Source organism: Trachemys scripta, chromosome 3 (assembly GCF_013100865.1).
Source record: "Trachemys scripta elegans isolate TJP31775 chromosome 3, CAS_Tse_1.0, whole genome shotgun sequence".
NCBI classification, from domain to species: domain Eukaryota; kingdom Metazoa; phylum Chordata; order Testudines; family Emydidae; genus Trachemys; species Trachemys scripta.
Genome location: NC_048300.1, coordinates 20,798,418 through 20,818,569, shown reverse-complemented (window position 1 = coordinate 20,818,569; position 20,152 = coordinate 20,798,418). Strand labels below are relative to the sequence as shown.

Sequence of the window (20,152 nt, the reverse complement as noted above, 5' to 3'; positions counted from 1 at the left end):
CATGGAGTTTATGTTCACGCAAGTTTTCAGGGCCATTAATCACATCCTGCTAAGAAGAACTGTGACTCTTGGAAATGTGTGTGAAATAGTGGGTGGTGTTGCGGCAATGGGATTCCCTAACTGCAGCGAGGTGATAGATGGGATGCATATCCCCATTTTGGCCCCAAACCATCTTGCAACGGAGTACATCAATAGAAAGGGGTACTTCCCTATGGTATTGCAGGTGCTTGTGGATCACCAGGGTCATTTCACTGGGATGGGTAAGGAAGGTGCATGATGCACACATCTTCAGGAACACTGGCCTGTACAGAAAGCTGCAAGCAGAGACTTTCTTTCCAGACCAGAAGATTCCAATGGGGGATGTTGAAATAACCATAGTGATCAGGGAGACCCAGTATACCGCTTACTCCCATGACTCATGAAGCCTTACACAGGAAACCTGGACAGCAGCAAGGAGTGCTTCAATAATAGGGTGAGCAGATGCAGAATGATCGTTGAATGTGCCTTTAGCAGATTAAAGGCTCACTGGTGCTTCCTTTATGGCAGGTTAGACCTCAATGAGGAAAATATTCCCATGGTCATAGCAGCCCATTGTACACTGCATAATATTTGTGAAGCTAAGGAGGAGAAGTTTCCCCAGGGATGCAGCATGGAGGCAGATCACCTGGTGGCTGATTTTGAGCAGGGCTATTAGAGGGGCACAACGGGGGCTATTTGAATCAGGGAGGCTTTGAAGCAGCATTTCTACAATGAGCCCCAGTAACATGTCTTTATGTAATGCATTCAGCCAGGCTTTGTTTACTTGCACTGGGACTGCACAGCCTCCTCTCCCCACAAATCCATCAACTCCGGTGTACTCCATGAGGGAAATCATTTAGTGTGTAGAGCTGCCATGGTCAGCTGGAAAAATGCAATGTGAGCTCTCCACGCTGAGCAAACAAGAAGTGGAATTTCAAAAATTCCCGGCCCTTTAAAGGGGGGAGGGACAGATGCCTGTATACCTGGCTGCAGGGCAGTGGAGCTCAAACTGCTGACCAGAGCAGTCAGGATAGGCATTGTGTGGCACCTCCTGGAGGCCTTTATGGCAAAATAAGCAAGCGCAATGTCTACACTGACACTGCGTTGATCTAACTTTGCCGCAAAAAGCTCTACACCTCTCATCAAGGTGATTTTATTTTGTCGGCTTAGCAGAGGAGTACATTGGCGTGAAGAGCATTGACGTGTGTACACTTTCACTGTTTTGTTGACAGAACTGTGTAGTGTAGACAAGGCCTTAGATCACTTATTTTTATGGTAAACTTATAACTAGAGGGACTCAGTGTTTGTGTGTCCTAGAAGGTCTCTTGCTATCTTTAACGTTTAAAGACATTTGTTTCTATATGTCATGACTAAGAAAAGACTCCTTAGTCTTTAACTCTACCAGCTAATTTGTATAAAAACTACTGCTTGCCTTGTCTCCACTAGGATTTACTTGCGATAGCTAACTTGAGGTAAAAGAGCACTTTTTTTGTTTACCAGATAAGACCAGTGACAGACTTATCTATCTAATGAACCCATCAATGTTATGAGTAATTTATACGAATTCAGGAAAACAACAACTTTATTATTCATACAACACCTTTCCATCAGCAGGAACACCCAGCTCCTCCGAGAACAGGGGATGAATAATCCATTTGTATGTTTCTTTCAGCTGAACAACGTCCTCTTTTGCCAGTGATAGGCCCTGTTTTCTGAATCATAAAAAATAAACAATGAAAACTTGTATATGAGTCAGTCAAACAATCATACCTCTGACATTTCATGCTAAAAATAACTGACCAGTCACTAACATAAAATTTGGGTATAAACAGGCCAAAACTATACAGTGTACAGAACATGGTGTGAAGGACAGGGTGCTGCTCTGTAATAATTTCTGAATATTATAAACTTGTCTGATTGTCATATGGGATGCTTACTATGTCTATATTGGGTTAAATCAACAAGGCTGTGAGGAAATAAAAAGGAAGGCAAAAGAATGACTGGAGAAAACCCGCCAGGGAAACACTTCAGTGTGTTTGAGATATTGCCTGAGCTATTAATTGTGAAGATCCTACTATATCAGCTCCAGCCAAATTACATAGCTTGTTTAGCCTGGGTTCCAACTGCCAATGCTTGTGTTATCAATATATCAAAAGGACTACAAAACAGGTATGAGGACTCTCTCTGTCCAAAGGTCAGAGTGTGTTGAGGAGCTGTTTGTGGGAACAGACTCTCTCACATGGACCCTGGCTGATGGGTATGAAGAAATTAGGCCTTCCTAGACTCCCCTCACAGAGGGTGGGGTGAGGACTGAGGTAAAATACATGAGTATAGATGGTACCTTTCATTGTTTAACATTATTTTTCTCTTATATTATGCTTTATTCCTGCTGTTAAAATTAAATAATACTTTGGTTTAAGAAGGCCGTCTGGTCCGCTGGCCACAAACTCCTGAAGGGGAGAACTGGTGCCAAGCTTAGTCAAACCTGCTGGCGTGAGCACTGAATCTGTGAGGTAACATAGCCTCAGGATGAGTCTAAGGGTATGTCTACACTACGAAATTAGGTCGAATTTATAGAAGCCGGTTTTATAGAAATCGGTTGTATGCAGCCGATTGTGTGTCCCCCCACATAAAATGCTCTAAGTGCATGAAGTCGGCGGACCGCGTCCACAGTACCGAGGCTAGTGTCGACTTCCAGAGCGTTGCACTATGGGTAGCTATCCCACAGTTCCCGCAGTCTCCGCCGCCCATTGGAATTCTGTGTTGAGATCTCAATGCCTGAATGATGCAAAACAGTGTCGCGGGGGGCTCTGGGTACATGTCGTCAGGCACCTCCCCCTCCGTCAGAGCAATGGCAGACAATCGATTCGCGCCTTTTTACCTGGGTTACCTGTGCAGACAACATACCATGCCAAGCATGGAGCCCGCTCAGCTCACCATCACCATATATCCCCTGGGTGCCGGCAGACGTGGTACTGCATTGCTACACAGCAGCAGCTAATTGCCTTTTGGCAGTAGACGGTGCAGTATGACTGGTAGCCTTCATCGGGCGATCTGGGTGCTGGCAGACGTGGGGCTGCATTGCACACAACAGCAGCCCCTTGCCTTTTGGTAGAAGATGGTATATTACGACTGGTATCCGTCGTCATCGTACTGCAGTGGCTGTCAATCATGGGCACCTGGGCAGTCTCGACGATGATGGCTATCAGTCGTAGTATGCTATTTTCTGCCAAGCGCCCAGTATTTTCTGCCAAGCACCCAGAAGATGCCGAGGGCTATCAGTCATGCTGCACCATCGTCTGCCAGCTTAAGATGTAAAAAATAGATTTGTTCTGTATACATTTGCTTCCCCCTCCCTCCGTGAAATCAATGGCCTGCTAAACCCAGGGTTTTGAGTTTAATATTTGGGGGGGGCCATTCTGTGTGACAGTTGTTTGTGTTTCTCCCTGATGCACAGCCACCTTTGTTGATTTTAATTCCCTGTACCTGTACGCTATGTCGTCACTCGCCCCTTCCTCCCTCCCTCCGTCCGTCAGATACTAGTTTCGCGCCTTTTTTCAGACCAGACGCCATAGCACTGGGATCATGGAGCCCGCTCAGATCACTGCGGCAATTATGAGCACTATGAACACCACACGCATTGTCCTGGAGTATATGCAGAGCCAGGACATGCCAAAGCAAAACCAGGACCAGCCGAGGAGGCGATTGCAGCGCAGCGATGAGAGTGATGAGGAAATTGATATGTACATAGACCTCTCACAAAGTACAGGCCCCAGCAATGTGCAAATCATGGTGTTACTGGGGCAGATTCATGCCGTGAACGCCGATTCTGGGCCCGGGAAACAAGCACAGACTGGTGGGACCGCATCGTGCTCAGGTGTGGGACGATTCCCAGTGGCTGCGAAACTTTCGCATGCGTAAGGGCACTTTCATGGAACTTTGTGACTTGCTTTCCCCTGCCCTGAAGCGACAGAATACCAGGATGAGAGCAGCCCTCACAGTTGAGAAGCGAGTGGCGATAGCCCTGTGGAAGCTTGCAACGCCAGACAGCTACCGGTCAGTGGGGAATCACTTTGGAGTGGGCAAATCTACTGTGGGGGCTGCTGTGATCCAAGTTACCAGGGCAATGAAAGACCTGGTGATATCAAGGGTAGTGACTCTGGGAAACGTGCAGGCCATAGTGGATGGTTTTGCTGAAATGGGATTCCCAAACTGTGGTGGGACGATAGACGGAACCCATATCCCTATCTTGGCACCGGAGCACCAAGCCACCGAGTACATAAACCGCAAGGGGTACTTTTCAATGCTGCTGCAAGCCCTGGTGGATCACAAGGGACGTTTCACTAACATCAATGTGGGATGGCCGGGAAAGGTACATGATGCTCGCGTCTTCAGGAACTCTGGTCTGTTTCAAAAGCTGGAGGAAGGGACTTTCTTCCCGGACCAGAAAATAACCGTTGGGGATGTTGAAATGCCTATCGTGATCCTTGGGGACCCAGCCTACCCCTTAATGCCATGGCTCATGAAGCCGTACACAGGCAGCCTGGACAGTAGTCAGACCTGTTCAACTACAGGCTGAGCAAATGCCGAATGGTGGTGGAATGTGCATTTGGACGTTTAAAAGCGTGCTGGCGCAGCTTACTGACTCGCTCAGACCTCAGCGAAAAGAATATCCCCATTGTTATTGCTGCTTGCTGTGCGCTCCACAATATCTGTGAGAGTAAGGGGGAGACATTTATGGCGGGGTGGGAGGTTGAGGTACATCGCCTGGCCGCTGATTACGCGCAGCCAGACACCAGGGCGGTTAGAAGAGCACAGCAGGGCGCGGTGCGCATCAGAGAAGTTTTGAAAACGAGTTTTGTGACTGGCCAGGCTACAGTGTGAGACTTCTGTTTGTTTCTCCTTGATGAACCCTCCGCCCCCTCCCCCACCCGGTTCACTCTACTTCCCTGTAAACCAAAAACCCCACCCTCCCCTCCCCCTTCGAGCACCACTTGCAGAGGCAATAAAGTCATTGTTACTTCACATTCATGCATTCTTTATTAATTCATCACACAACTAGGGGGATAATTGCCAAAGTAGCCCGGGTGGGGGAGGAGGGAAGGAAAAGGACACACTGCAGTTTAAAACTTCAACTCTTATTGAAGGCCAGCCTTCTGATGCTCGGGCAATCATCTGGGATGGAGTGACTGGGTGGCCGGAGGCCCCCCCACCGTGTTCTTGGGCGTCTGGGTGAGGAGGCTATGGAACTTGGGGAGGAGGGCTGTTGGTTACACAGGGGCTGTAGTGGCGGTCTCTGCTCCTGCTGCCTTTCCTGCAGCTCAACCATACGCTGGAGCATATCAGTTTGATGCTGGAGCATCGACTCTTGCCTTCTGTCTGCAAGCTGACGCCACCTATCATCTTCAGCCGCCACTTGCTCTGTTCATCCCACGATTCAGCCCGCCACCTCTCCTCTCGCTCATACTGTGCTTTTCTGTAGTCTGACATTGACTGCCTCCACGCATTCTGCTGTGCTCTTTCAGCGTGGGAGGACATCTGGAGCTCTGTGAACATGTCATCCCGAGTCTGCCGTTTTCTCCTTTTAATCTTCACTAGCCTCTGTGAAGGAGAAACATTTGCAGCTGGTGGAGGAGAAGGGAGAGGTGATTAAAAAAGACACATTTTAGAGAACAATGGGTACACTTTAAATTTTGCTGTTCATATTACACAGCACATGTGCTTTCGTTACAAGGTCGCATTTTTCCTCTTATATTGAGGGCCTGCCGGTTTGGTGTGAGAGATCACTCACACAGTGCCAGGCAACAGATTTCGGCTTGCAGGCAGCCATGATAAGCCACAGTCTTTTGGCTTTTTTAACCTTCTTAACATGTGGGAATGGTTTCAAACTGTAGCGCCCTCATTTCCCATACCAAGCACCCATTGGGTTGGCCATTTAAAATGGGTTTGCAATGTAAAAGGAGGGGCTGCGGTTCCCAGGTTAACATGCAGCACAAACCCAACTAACCCCCCCTCCCCCCCCCTCAACACCCAATTCTCTGGGATGATCACTTCACCCCTCCCCCCCACCGTGTGGCTAACAGCGGGGAACATTTCTGTTCAGCCGAGCAGGAATGGGCACCTCTGAATGTCTCCTTAATAAAATCGCCCCATTTCAACCAGGTGACCGTGAATGATATCACTCTCCTGAGGATAACAAAGAGAGATAAGGAATGGATGTTGTCTGCATGCCAGCAAACACCGGGACCATACGCTGCCATGCTTTGTTATGCAATGATTCCAGACTACGTGCTACTGGCCTGGCGTGGTAAAGTGTCCTACCATGGCGGACGGGATAAGGCAGCCCTCCCCAGAAACCTTTTGCAAAGGCTTTGGGAGTACATGAAGGAGAGCTTTCTGGAGATGTCCTGGAGGATTTCTGCTCCATCCCGATACACGTTAACAGACTTTTCCAGTAGCTGTACTGGCCGCGATTGCCAGAGCAAATTAATCATTAAACACGCTTGCTTTTAAACCATGTGTAATATTTACAAAGGTACACTCACCAGAGGTCCCCGGTGTGCCCTCAGGGTCTGGGAGCACGCCTTGGGTGAGTTCGGGGGTTACTGGCTCCAGGTCCAGGGTGATAAACATATCCTGGCTGTTGGGGAAACCGGTTTCTCCGCTTCCTTGCTGCTGTGAGCTATCCACATTATCTTCATTCTCCTCTTCCTCGTACCCCGAACCCTCTTCCCTGTGTGTTTCTCCAGTGAAGGAGTCATAGCACACGGTTGGGGTAGTGGTGGCTGCACCCCCTAGCATGGCATGCAGCTCCACGTAGAAGTGGCATGTTTGCGGCTGTGCCCCAGACCTTCCGTTTGCCTCTCTGGCTTTGTGGTAGGCTTGCCTTAGCTCCTTAATTTTCACGCGACACTGCTGTGCGTCCCTGTTATGGCCGCTGTCCTTCATGGCCTTGGAGACCTTTTCTAATATTTTGCCATTCTTTTACTGCTACGGAGTTCAGCTAGCACTGATTCATCTCCCCATATGGCGAGCAGATCCCATACTTCCCATTCGGTCCATGCTGGAGACCTTTTGCGATCCTGGGACTCCATCACGGTTACCTGTGCTGATGAGTTCTGCGTGGTCACCTGTGCTCTCCACGCTGGGCAAACAGGAAATGAAATTCAAACGTTCGCGGGGCTTTTCCTGTCTACCTGGTCAGTGCATCTGAGTTGAGAGTGCTGTCCAGAGCGGTCACAATGAAGCACTGTGGGATAGCTCCCGGAGGCCAATAACATCGAATTCCGTCCACGCTACCCCAATTCCGACCCGCTAAGGCCGATTTTATCGCTAATCCCCTTGTCGGAGGTGGAGTAAAGAAACCAGTTTAAAGGGCCCCTTAAGTCGAAAGAAAGGACTTCATCATGTAACGTGTCCAGGCTTAATTCGATGTCCATTAGTGGGTGCTAAAGTCGACCTAAACTCGTAGTGTAGACCAGGCCTAAGAGCAGGAGAATCACCCACCCCAGGGGAGGTGAAAGCATAAGTTCTGTGATCTGTGGAGGTGAACTCGGAAGGGCAGCTAGCCCTCTCATTGTGAGACAGGGCATGTACTTGTTCAAGTTACAAGAGTATGTAGGCAGTACACCAAATAATTAAGGTCAGTGGAAAGTGTAACTAGCCAAAGATGTCAAAAATATTAAGAGAAAGCAGTACACACTTTTTTCAGTCCAGCAATCTGGAAGCTTACATAGTGAGAACCCTTTGCCACACAAATAGCACATTTCATTAAAAAAAATATAGCATTACCACCCTTGACCCAAGCGCCAATGACAGGCCAATTTACTAAGAACTCACACCTTCTTTATAAGAGCTCACTGTGAAAGCTTCTCTAATGCTGATTAAACAATAAAAAGATGCTTTTAGAGATTAATAATTTACTGTTTAAACTAGCATTAAAGTAGGATAGAAATTGCTTTCCCACCTCTAAGTCTGAGTTCCTATACTGCCAATATCTCAAATAGCACTTCCCAGCATGATGGCCTCCATCAGAAGATAGCTCAATAACAATGAACTTTGAGCCAAATTGTTCCCCTACACTGATAAACCCACATAGGGAACAAGAATCTCCAAAGTGTTCCTCTCATGATGCTTCTAACAGATAGTTTTACTGGGGAAAGGTCTGGGAATGGGCATGGAGTTTGTCCCTCAGAACTCCCAGATCATAGGAAACTTGCTAGAGACCAGAGTCGTCTATGCAGAAGTCTTATGCCTCCGCTCCAACACTGCCTCCCAATCCTCCAAAAATTTCTTCTTCTCCCAGCCTGAGACTGTATACCCTTCTTGGTGAATTCGCCCATTGGTTTGTGAGCGGAGGACATTATGTCCCTGTCTCTCCCACATATTGTGGGGTACCCTCTGAGTGGTCTGGGATAAGAAGATACATCACAGAGGTTGCACACACTCTCTCCTTACCTACTGGATAGATACGCCTTCAAATCACTGATGTATAAACAAAAGGTCTCAATACTAATCTAATCACTGCATTAATATTTCTGGCTATATATTTTAATACCTATTACAGCCAGTATCCACAGTCTTTGTACCCTGTTCACTTAATAATACTTTTGCTTGAGACTGCTCAGTATCTTATAAGTTTATTCACAATTAATGTGATCCTTATAAGATTCAAAGACTTTACCCAAAATTGTAAGATATTAATTACTTACTGAAAGTACTTTAGCCATTAGTACAAATTGTTCATGTCCCCATGTAGTTACATTATTGGGAGAATTTTAGAATATTTAAAACTGATGTCTCACAAAAGGTGTAGATTTATATATCAGTCATATCTGAATGCAAATAATAATAGTGTCATCAAACTATACATATTAATCATACTTTTTTCACCATAAGTTTATTCACAATTAATGTGATCCTTATAAGATTCAAAGACTTTACCCAAAATTGTAAGGTATTAATTACTTACTGAAGGTACTTTAGCCATTAGTACAAATTGTTCATGTCCCCATGTAGTTACATTATTGGGAGAATTTTAGAATATTTAAAACTGATGTCTCACAAAAGGTGTAGATTTATATATCAGTCATATCTGAATGCAAATAATAATAGTGTCATCAAACTATACATATTAATCATACTTTTTTCACCATAAGTGGAAAACAGCCTGTGAATCAGCTAGTCAAAGGTAAATTCATCAACTTAAACCCTATATTCTTGAGAACCATACAATTAAAATATTGTATATTGACACAAAGTATATGAAAAGCCACATGTTAATAACCTCATTAGTAGTTACCCTAATAATAAAAGTGAAATGGAAAAATCATTAAAACACAGATGAAATTGTGTACCTTCAAACTAAGTGTGCACTAAATTCAACTCTAACTTCAAAAATTGAGATTGCTGAGAAATACAGGACTCCTGAATTCCTTAAGACATACAGAAACCTAGATGACCATTAACCTAGATGACCATTTTATACCCTGTCCCTACCCAGGTCAGTAGTAACAAAGATATTACCTTCTGATAGTAATTCATTGGCTGATATTAAATGAATTGATGGACTTAGTCCAGTCTGTAGTGACCTAGTGTTATTAAAACAGAATACCATTATATTTATTAGTACTTTTGTTGGCAGTCTAAGGGCCTGTCTATATGGGGAGTTGCTCCAGAATAGCTAGTCTTGATTAACTCCACGTGTGGTTGCTCTTATTCTGGAATTAGAGTGCATATTCCAAATTAGTTTAGTCCATTTTGGACATGGAAGGCACTCTTATTCCAGAATAAGACCATCCACATACGGAGTTAATCAAGAACAACTATTCTGGAATAACTCCCCATGTAGACAAGCCCTAAGACATAGTAGTGAGGCTGTGAAGAAAAGCTTAAACCGCTTGTGCTGTGCTCCTTCTTTTAAAGTGAATGTAATGTTCATGAAAAGTACTGGCATGACGGCTTGGAGATGAAATTACTTCTGTTTAGTCACAGAACAGGTATAGTACAGACTATGTATGCTTCCCTTCACAGCCCCACCAATCTGTTCTGCTCTTCTCTAGAAAGAACAGTTCTGAGTGATAGGATAGTTCAGTCTCTGATCATTCAATCCTCAGCTTCTTAGTCAACTATGATGGTAGCTTCTGTCTACTGGGAACCAAACAAATGATTGACTCTTTACCATAAGCTAACAGTAACAGTTTTGGACATTACTGATATGGGCTGGCTCTGAAGTGGTGACAAAGTGAAAGGCTCTATTATAAATGTACCCTCACAGTATCTATTTGACAGACTGAGAACTTCTGATTCCAGTGATGTCATTTTGGCAACTTTCATGAGCGCTAAATTAATTTCAAAACACTACATTGAATGGATAGCCCACACCCCAAACTCAGAAGCATTGTCCTAGAGATGCTGCAGTCACAACGGACATACTGAACAAGAAACATCCAATTTAGGCGCAAATGTAGGATGTGCATACGCCAAAGCTGAAACTATAATCTTTTGCAGCTGCTCGGCATTCAGTGAAGTAGTAGCCTTCATATCAAACTTATAAAACAACTACTTGCTTGCTCTATTGCTCAAGTACCTGGATGCTTAAAGGTGCTTGCCAGCAAAGGGATGAAAGCAAATGAAGCATTTACTCCCTGGCTTCGTGTTTATTTTGAGTTCACTGTAAGTAAGGGGGGAAAGAGGGGAGGAAGAATCTTGGAGTATAGCTCCAGAGAGATTGCTGCTGTTTGCTAGCAGGGATACTTTCTCACTTTTAAAGCACCTATCAAGTGAATCACTTTGTTTTCCTACACATGGAAAATACAGTATTAATCATTTAGTCATAAATATCTCTATCAGTGGCCCAATATTCCAGAGAAAGAAGTTCCTCATTGCTCCTACTCTGAAAAAAGTTATAGAAGTATCTCTTAATTCACTAAATCCAGTACTCTCTAGTATAAATGCTATAAAACTTACTCACCCCATTTCCTCTTTTACCAGCAGCCAGGCAGCATGCTATGAGCCATCAGCCACACAGAAGAAGAAGAGAAAAAAAATACAAGTGAAATCAAGCCCCAACAACATTCAATCATCAAACTATCCGACAGTGCTGTTAATACAAATCACTTTGTTCTAAAAGGGAAACTAATGTTTGTAAAGCCAAGCATTTCCAGATACTTATTAGAGTTTAAACTACACTTTCATTTTGCTTTGGAACTGAAAGAATAAGACAGGAGTAAACCCTCAATCCCACAGGTTTACCATCTGATTTTTTTTAAAGAGAAGATTATCAATTTTTTTTAAGTATTCCCTCTTTGCAGGAGTTGTCCCCTGTTATCTAAGTATGAGCTCTCCCCTGCTTACTGTCCCAAAAACATATCCAATAAAGAGCTCTTATCTCCCCTGGGGCAGGCACTCAGAAGCAAAGGTAATTTTTTTTTTTAGTTGGATCAATTTTCACTATGACTATTGGAAATCTATGGGGGGAATTTTAACAAATGCTGCTCTGAGCTTTTATCCCAATTTTTTAAATAAAGTATGTGTGAAAACTGTACACACTTCTCAAATCTTTCACTCAAAATATATTTCTTAAAAAAAGAGAGCACATTTTTTTTCTCATAACAATGAAACAAGTGATTTTATGGCACTCAAGCAAGCATTTTTAAACAACTAAATAGTATGCAGAGCACATAATGTTCCAGGACAATCTGGCAGTGGGAAAACTAATGGATGAAAACCAAAATCCAGGTGGATCACAACGGCTTGGTATTAAAAGAAGAAACACTAGAAAATGAACATTTGCTTTCCTATGTTACCACTGAAACCTGTAACCTTCTATTGTTTCCCTAATACCTTGATATTCCCCTCCATTTGCTCTTTGGCCCTGCTATTTTAAATAACCAATATGACTCTTCCTGAGCTAGTCTGCAAGGCCACTCCTTCCACCCTCACTTAAATCTTGCCTGAAAACTGACTTCTTACCCAATATCTACAATAATTAAGTCAATAAAATTTTTATCCTTATCTCTAACATTTTAGATTATCAAAATAATCTGTCATCAATCTTAACCCTACTTTATCTTAACCCTATTCCTGATATCCCAAACGCCTCTATTTTGTCCCCCTCACATATTGTGTTGCATCTGAAATTTCACTGTGTCTTTTCTAAAGGACCTAGCACATTTTGGCGTGCTGTATAATTCAGGGCAAGAGGCTGGCCCTCTCTGATTTCAGACACTTCTGTCGAAATTAAAAATCTGCATTTATCACAAAGAGCAGTAAAATCTGAAGGATTATGCATACTTTCTGTGGTGAGAGTTTCTGGCAGCCTCAATTTTCACCCCCTAATACTGTGCCATCATCTTCTAGCCCAAGATTAGCTGGGCAACAAAAAGGGCATAAAGCCCTCAACTGTTAAACCCTAACTTATAAAATTAGTAATTGATGAGGATGCTGTAACTCTGCCTAAGAAGGAAATGCCTTTAACTTGATTGAATAAAGTAGGTTTGTGTATGTAGGATTTGCTTATGGCTAAATGCCATGGTACACTAGCCCATAAAGGGAAACTTGGATTTATTTGATCTGAAAAGAAAGACCAGTAAAAATGACTTTGTTGTAAATGCTGTCGCCAAAGACATTTCAGAAGTAATAACTGGGAAAGAGGGGCCAAAAACAAAACAGGAGTTCTGACTATAATGAATTTTTGCTCATCTCATTTGAAAATTCTGATGTCCTGAACACATACAAGCTTCTGAATGACTATCTCATTCCTCTCAGTTTGAGAAAAGCAAATCGGGTTTCTCATCTGACAACACTGGCTCTAGGATAAAAAGTTAAAATGAAGTTCCCCATTTCAAACATTTCCAGAGAGATAGAACAAAAATTCTGTAGATGTCAGTGAATAGGTGGAAGGGGACTAAAAATAAACTAAAAATAAGCTAGTATTATGTAGCATTCCAAATATATGTAGTAGTAGACTAGGGGGGACTCAAAAGCAACCAATATGGAATAGGTTTCAGAGTAGCAGCCGTGTTAGTCTGTATCCGCAAAAAGAACAGGAGTACTTGTGGCACCTTAGAGACTAACAAATTTATTAGAGCATAAGCTTTCGTGGGCTACAGCCCACTTCTTCGGATGCATAATATGGAACAGCATTTAGTTCTCTGAAACTCATATCCCTTTAAGTATAAAGTTGGATACCTAGCTGAGGTCTTGTTACTTTCGAAATTTAGGCTACATCTATTGACTGCACACACTTTAAATCTTGTTACTGCTATTATAATTAGAAGTGTACCTAGACTATCCAAATCAAATGCAAATCACAAGAAACTTAACATCCAAAAATCATCAAATATATCTAAAATGTTATTGATGGAATATTAAACCTAATTCTATATATACATTACATTGTTTAAAATAAATCAAATCATCCCCGTCTAGGTGTACAAATGTGATGTAAACCGCATACCTAGCCAGACACCAAACCCTAATCCTCCCACCAAGCCATGCCTCCTTTTGTCAAACCACATATATTTTCTGCTGAGACTGCTGGTTTGTGGGACGGGGATGGGGTGAAGATAGAAGAAGGCTGGGGAGTGGAGCAAGTGATGCTGGTTAGAAGCCACAGGTGCTTTTGCAATACAGAATATTTCAGGGTTCACATAAATGTTTCACTTATTCCCTTCAGATCTGCACCTTGAGTGTTGAGGTATGCAGATGGGGAGATTTGAGTAAGACCTCTCCTTTATCTGCTCACCATAATCTTTTCAGTTGCTCCATACAGATCTGTGGATCCTAGGTTCTGCTGCCCTACACGTACCCACTTACTGAGAAGTTGCACTAAGTAACCTCTCCCCAAAATGAGAGAGAGCTGCACGGCATCTGTATGCTGCTGATAACAACCCCAGGCCCCCTCCCCATCAGTCTCACATACACTGACTAGGATAATTTAGCCGTTCCCTGGATCAGAGAGTCACTTCTCAGGGCAGAATATCCAAAACCGCCACCTTGTGTTTTCCAGCTAAGAAGTCACAGTCCAAGGTAGAGTCAGCATGACCTCATGGTCAATGGTATCAAAAGTCAACAAAAGAGATAAAAGAATCAGCCTGGGCACTTGACCACTCTCCATCATTAAGAGAAGATCAACCACTAATGAAATCAGTGGAGCATCTATAAAATACATGTGTCTACAATCTGATTGAAAGCGATACATCAACTGAAGGACTTCAAAGCAGAACAAAGTTGCTTATGCCACAATCTTCTCAAACTTCCAAAAGCATCCCTTTCCTAAACATCAGTAAAATAAGCTGATCACTTTTCAAGGTGCATTCCCCTAGGACTCCATTTCCTTTATTGGTGTGACATGTCTTTCTACTGGATAAACAGATTGCAATAATTGTTTAACACATTATACCTTCAATCTTGCCTATGCTCCCATTCACCGTGAATCCCATTTTCTACACCACAGGTAAACGACTACATCACTAACGACTTGATCCAAAAACCCAGTGAAATCAACTGGAATCTTTCCACTGGGCTCTTTTGGATTAGGCCTACAGTCACAAGAAGATACAAGACTCTCCAAAAACAGTCTTGTAAAGACTGAGTTCTACTGACTAGGCTTCTAGCAGGAAGTCAGTCCATCTTTGGAAAAGAAAAGCTATCAATGACTTACTACCATATCTAACGCCAATATTTAAAAAGGGCTCTAGAGGTGATCCCGGCAATTACAGACCGGTAAGTCTAACGTCGGTACCGGGCAAATTAGTCAAAACAATAGTTAAGAATAAAATCATCAGACACATAGAAAAACAAACAGTTGAGCAATAGTCAGCATGGTTTCTGTAAAGGGAAATCGTGTCTTACTAATCTATTAGAGTTCTCTGAAGGGGTCAACAAACATGTGGACAAGGGGGATCCAGTGGACATAGTGTACTTAGATTTCCAGAAAGCCTTTGACAAGGTCCCTCACCAAAGGCTCTTACATAAATTAAACTGTCATGGGATAAAAGGGAAGGTCCTTTCATGGATTGATAACTGGTTAAAAGACCGGGAACAAAGGGTGGGAGTTAATGGTAAATTCTCAGAATGAAGAGGAGTAACTAGTGGTGTTCCACAAGGGTCAGTCCTCGGACCAATCCTATTCAACTTATTTATAAATGATCTGGAGAACAGGGTAAAAAGTGAGGTGGCAAAGTTTGCAAATGATACTAAACTGTCAAGATAGTTAAGACCAAAGCAGACTGTGACGAACTTCAAAAAGATCTCACAAAACTAAGTGATTGGGCAACAAAATAGCAAATGAAATTTAATGTGGATAAATGTAAAGTAATGCACATTGGAAAAAATAATCCCAACTATACATACAATATGATGGGGGCTAATTTAGCTACAATGAGTCAGGAAAAAGATCTTGGAGTCATCATGGATAGTTCTCTGAAGATGTTCACACAGTGTGCAGAGGCGGTCAAAAAAGCAAACAGGATGTTAGGGATCATTAAAAAGGGGATAGAGAATAAGACTGAGAATATATTATTGCCCTTAGATAAATCGATGGTACGCCCACATCTCAAATACTGCATACAGATGTGGTCTCCTCATCTCAAAAAAGATATACTGGCACTAGAAAAGGTTCAGAAAAGGGCAACTAAAATGATTAGGGGTTTGGAACGGGTCCCATATGAGGAGAGATTAAGGAGGCTAGGACTCTTCAGCTTGGAAAAGAGGAGACTAAGGGGGGATATGATAGAGGTATATAAAATCATGAGTGATGTGGAGAAAGTGGATAAGGAAAAGTTATTTACTTATTCCCATAATACAAGAACTAGGGGTCACCTAATGAAATTAATAGGCAGCAGGTTTAAAACAAATACAAGGAAGTTCTTCTTCACGCAGCGCACAGTCAACTTGTGGAACTTCTTACCAGAGGAGGTTGTGAAGGCTAGGACTATAACAGCGTTTAAAAGAGAATTGGATAAACCACATGGTGGTTAAGTCCATTAATGGCTATTAGCCAGGATTGGTAAGGAATGGTGTCCCTAGCCTCTGTTTGTCAGAGGATGGAGATAGATGGCAGGAGAGAGATCACTTGATCATTGCCTGTTAGGTCCACTCCCTCTGGGGCACCTGGCATTGGCCACTGTCGATAGACAGGATACTGGGCTAGATGGACCTTTGGTCTGACCCGGTACGGCCATTCTTATGTTCTTATGATGGTCAATTTTAATAAGCCATACTTTTTTTTTGTTAGTGGGAAAGAGAAGAAAGTGGATTTAAGCAAACAGCTGTTCAACCTAAAAGCACCCACTGTATCAATACAAATTCTAGAGGCCCAATCTTGTAGTCCTTTCATGGGCATAGCTCCAACCAAACTCAGTAAGAGTTTTGTTGACAAATTCTGCTGGGAAGGGGAAAATCTAAAGTCAGTTCTGTAGTTGTCTCATTCTCGTCACTCTCCTGGGCTCTCTTGACTTAATATCTGGATATGGTGTTTTAAAAAAATCTTTGTAAAATAAACTAACCAGTCCCTATTGGAAAAAAATCCCTACACAAAAAATCTAATAAAGGGATTTGAGAAAGTATATCAAATTTAAAGGGACACGGTCAGGACTGGTAGGCCTTTTGGCTAAGACCAAGCGTCAGGTCAGTATAATATTTGCCAGAGGATGTGTCACTCCCTCAGTGATGGAAAGAATGATTTCATAGGTCACTTTCACCCACACAGTGGTGGATGGACTGAATAATATAAATGCCCTTTACATCCTTTAGTTAGGCCTACCCTCAGCCTTTCTGAAAGAATAAGCATAGAGTTTGGCCTGTCATGAAATAGGGATCTTTAAACCAATGCAAGAAATATTGGAGTAGGGAATAAGAATGCTTAAGATTTTGTTAGACACACAATATACTAACCCAGGGGTCGGCAACGTTCAGCACGCGGCTCACCAGGGTAAGCACCCTAGCAGGCCGGGCCAGTTTATTTACCTGCTGACGCGGCAGGTTCAGCCGATCGCGGCCCCCACTCGCCGCAGTTCGCCGTCCCGGGCCAATGGGGGAGGCGGGAAGCCGCAGCCAGCACATCCCTCGGCCCGCGCCGCTTCCTGCCGCCCCCATTGACCCGGGACGGTGAATGGCGGCGAGTGGGGGCCGCGATCAGCCGAACCTGCCGCGTCAGCAGGTAAATAAACTGGCCCGGCCCGCTAGGGTGCTTACCCTGGCGAGCCATGTGCCGAACATTGCCGACCCCTGTACTAACCGATGCACCCACTAAATCATTACTGAAGAAAAATGTAGTTGTACTGATAGAATATTGTTTACCTGAACACACACCGTCTGATTCATTATACTGTGTATATATATATAGTATATGATTAAGAGTGCCTCACAAGATACATGAAGTACATCTTAATATTGTTTGCATAATGACTCATGTTAAATTATAAATTAAAACAGTCTACAATAGTAATGAAGAATATACATTTGAATGAGAGAATATGTTGACTGCAGAATACTGTACTGCAGCACTTGTTAGATACAGATTTACACATCCTCATTTTAGATAGTATTTCTGGGGTTTTATTCATTCACATAATTGTAGTTGCACCTCCAAAATAGGGGAGAAAATGTAAAAAATTACAAGCTAGTGGTTTCTAAGAAAGTTTCCCAAGGGAGTTAACTATGTTAAGTGCTATCATGAGTCAAATTTCATATCTTCTCTTCTGACTTCAAAAGTGAAAGCCTTAAATAAATTGCACCAGAATTAGGAGTTACCAACTTCTCTGCTGCTGGCCTGTTCCAATTAAGAGGACCACTAGTCAAGAGATTCAGGTAGATGGAGAGACAAGGGCGTGTGGTCTGAGCACATGCCTGGCAGCCAAAAGTTTATTGTGTTGATTACAACATGAATATTTTTATTCTAATACTGTCTCAGGGACTATGGGAGCCAGATATGATATACTGTGCCCAGTCCCAGCCACCTTATTAGAAAAAAGATGAAGCGGGGAAATTCCAAGAGGTATACACAGTTCTGTAGGGAGTAATGACTACAGATATGACAAGCCTATTTGCATGAATGTCATGTGCCAGGATAGTGGATCACAACTTAAGCTAGAGGAGGGCCAGATGATAATTTCTCTAGAATTTTTTACATAAGGAGCAATTAACATTTTAACTTTCTCCCTTATGAAAAGGCATGATTCATTTCCTATTCAAACATATTTGTTCCCCACAAACCTGGCGTTCTTACTCATGATTTATTTGCAACAGGAATGCTGATTCATGAAACTGAGGGTAGAGAAGACTTTTTAATACACCTCTACCTCGATATAAAGCTGTCCTCGGGAGCCAAAAAAGCTTACCGCGTTATAGGTGAAACCGCGTTATATCGAATTTGCTTTGATCCACTGGAGTGCGCAGCCCCGCCCCCCCCGGAGCACTGCTTTACCGCGTTATATCCGAATTCGTGTTATATCGGGTCGCGTTATATCGGGGTAGAGGTGTATTAAAGATACTAATCCTATGTAATTTCAAATTTGTGGCACTGCTTTGTGTCCTTCATTTTGGGCCTTTGTCCTATGTTTTATCCTTGGCAGGATGAGAACTATGGTGGTTAATTACAGTTAGTATATTATCAAAAGGCAGCACCTGAAAACTTCTTTAGCAGTTGTCTGAAAAGAACTTTACATGCTGAAAACATTCTGTGCCACACAAATGGTTAACAAAAGGAAGGATGTCTGGAGGTGTCTTTCTATCCTAAAACAATTTATGTTCTTGTGTAGTAAAGTATGAAAGAAGAATTGAGAGAGGAATTGCATCTTTACAGCACAAAGTATTCTGGTATGGACAATGTTATAGTATTTGCTGCTTTCCAGAATAATACATGCTAATGCAATATAAATAAAATAATCCTAAAATACATCATCTTTAATGGAAATATGACTTACAAAATACTATAACATCATAAAAGGAAAGATACACATTTGTTGGTCTGAATTCTTGATTTGCCAACTCAATCTCCCCAGCTCGCATCCGACTGTAAGCTTGGTGTACTGGGGACTAGACAGCATGCAGCAGTTCAAGTCAACAAAGGGAACCCATGTGAGTACAAACTATTTTTTTCCCATTTGCAGCCAAGCTTGTTTCCATCTGCTTTGCAACAATTACTCTACTTGCTTAAACTAATGTCAAAGCATCACTGAGACAGAATTGCAATGCAATGATGCCCTCTACTGAGGCATTATTGCAAGGACCCATAAGAAAAAAACAGCAGCATCATTTCCTTGCCCTTCTATATAGTTGACAAATATAAATAAGATTTTGAGTGACAAGACAAACTCAACTCAACTAGAGCTGCCAAGCTGTGTGTAGCTCTTTGAATAATATATTTTAGTGGATGATGCAGGGACCTGATGACATAACAGCAAGAGTTGCGATTTTAACCCCCAGTTCAGCCCATCACTTTATTTTTGTCCCAATGAGGGATAAGACAGTTACTGGAGTGAGGAGCAATGGGGCATGGAAGGCAGATGAGGGAAAGGGCTGAGTTAATGGGAATTACTGGGTACACCACACTTTTGAAAATCAGGCCCCTTATTTAAGTGCCTAAATATGGACTTAGGAGCCAACCTACAGGCATCCATTTTTCAGAAATCTTAGCCAAGGTGCCTGACATTTTACAGATATCCAAAAAACCTGCTTGGATACATCCCGTGCTCCCATGTTCAACCATCTTGTAGAATGCTTGTTGAGTAATCTCCTTTCAGTATAATAACAGGACCATGCAAAGGTCAGAGGAAGAAATCAGGCCAACAAGATTACAAGACAACTTGTTTTTGTGTTAGTCTACCAGGTACAGCAGCTGTTGGACAGTACACACTGACCTTAACTCAGCCATTTAGAATGGGAAGTGAAAAAGAATCCTACAGCCAACTGGAATTTCAGAGGGATTTTAGGTAGGCAGAATGGGTGGGATCCACAAAAGGACTTAAGTGTTGCAACGCTAAGTGTCACAGCACCTAATTTTTTGGTGCCAAGAAAATCACAGGAACAATGCTCCAATCCACAAAGCCTGAGTTAGGCACCTAAGCAATGCATGGGGAGAGATAGGAGTCTTAGAATGGGATCCACAAAAGCCAGCACGCTAGGTGCA

At 42.8% G+C, this 20,152-nt stretch overlaps 1 protein-coding gene across 1 annotated transcript in view; it reads right to left on the bottom strand.

Moving 5' to 3' along the window:
* PUS10 (pseudouridine synthase 10) overlaps positions 1–20,152 on the bottom strand; it is a 73,706-nt gene that overhangs the window by 32,114 nt on the left and 21,440 nt on the right. Inside the window, exons 5-6 of the mRNA XM_034764276.1 lie at positions 10,991–11,025; positions 1,619–1,730 (exon numbers count right to left, since the gene is read on the bottom strand). Of these exons, the coding sequence (XP_034620167.1) occupies positions 1,619–1,730; positions 10,991–11,025 (147 nt within the window). The remainder of the gene's footprint in view (positions 1–1,618; positions 1,731–10,990; positions 11,026–20,152) is intronic.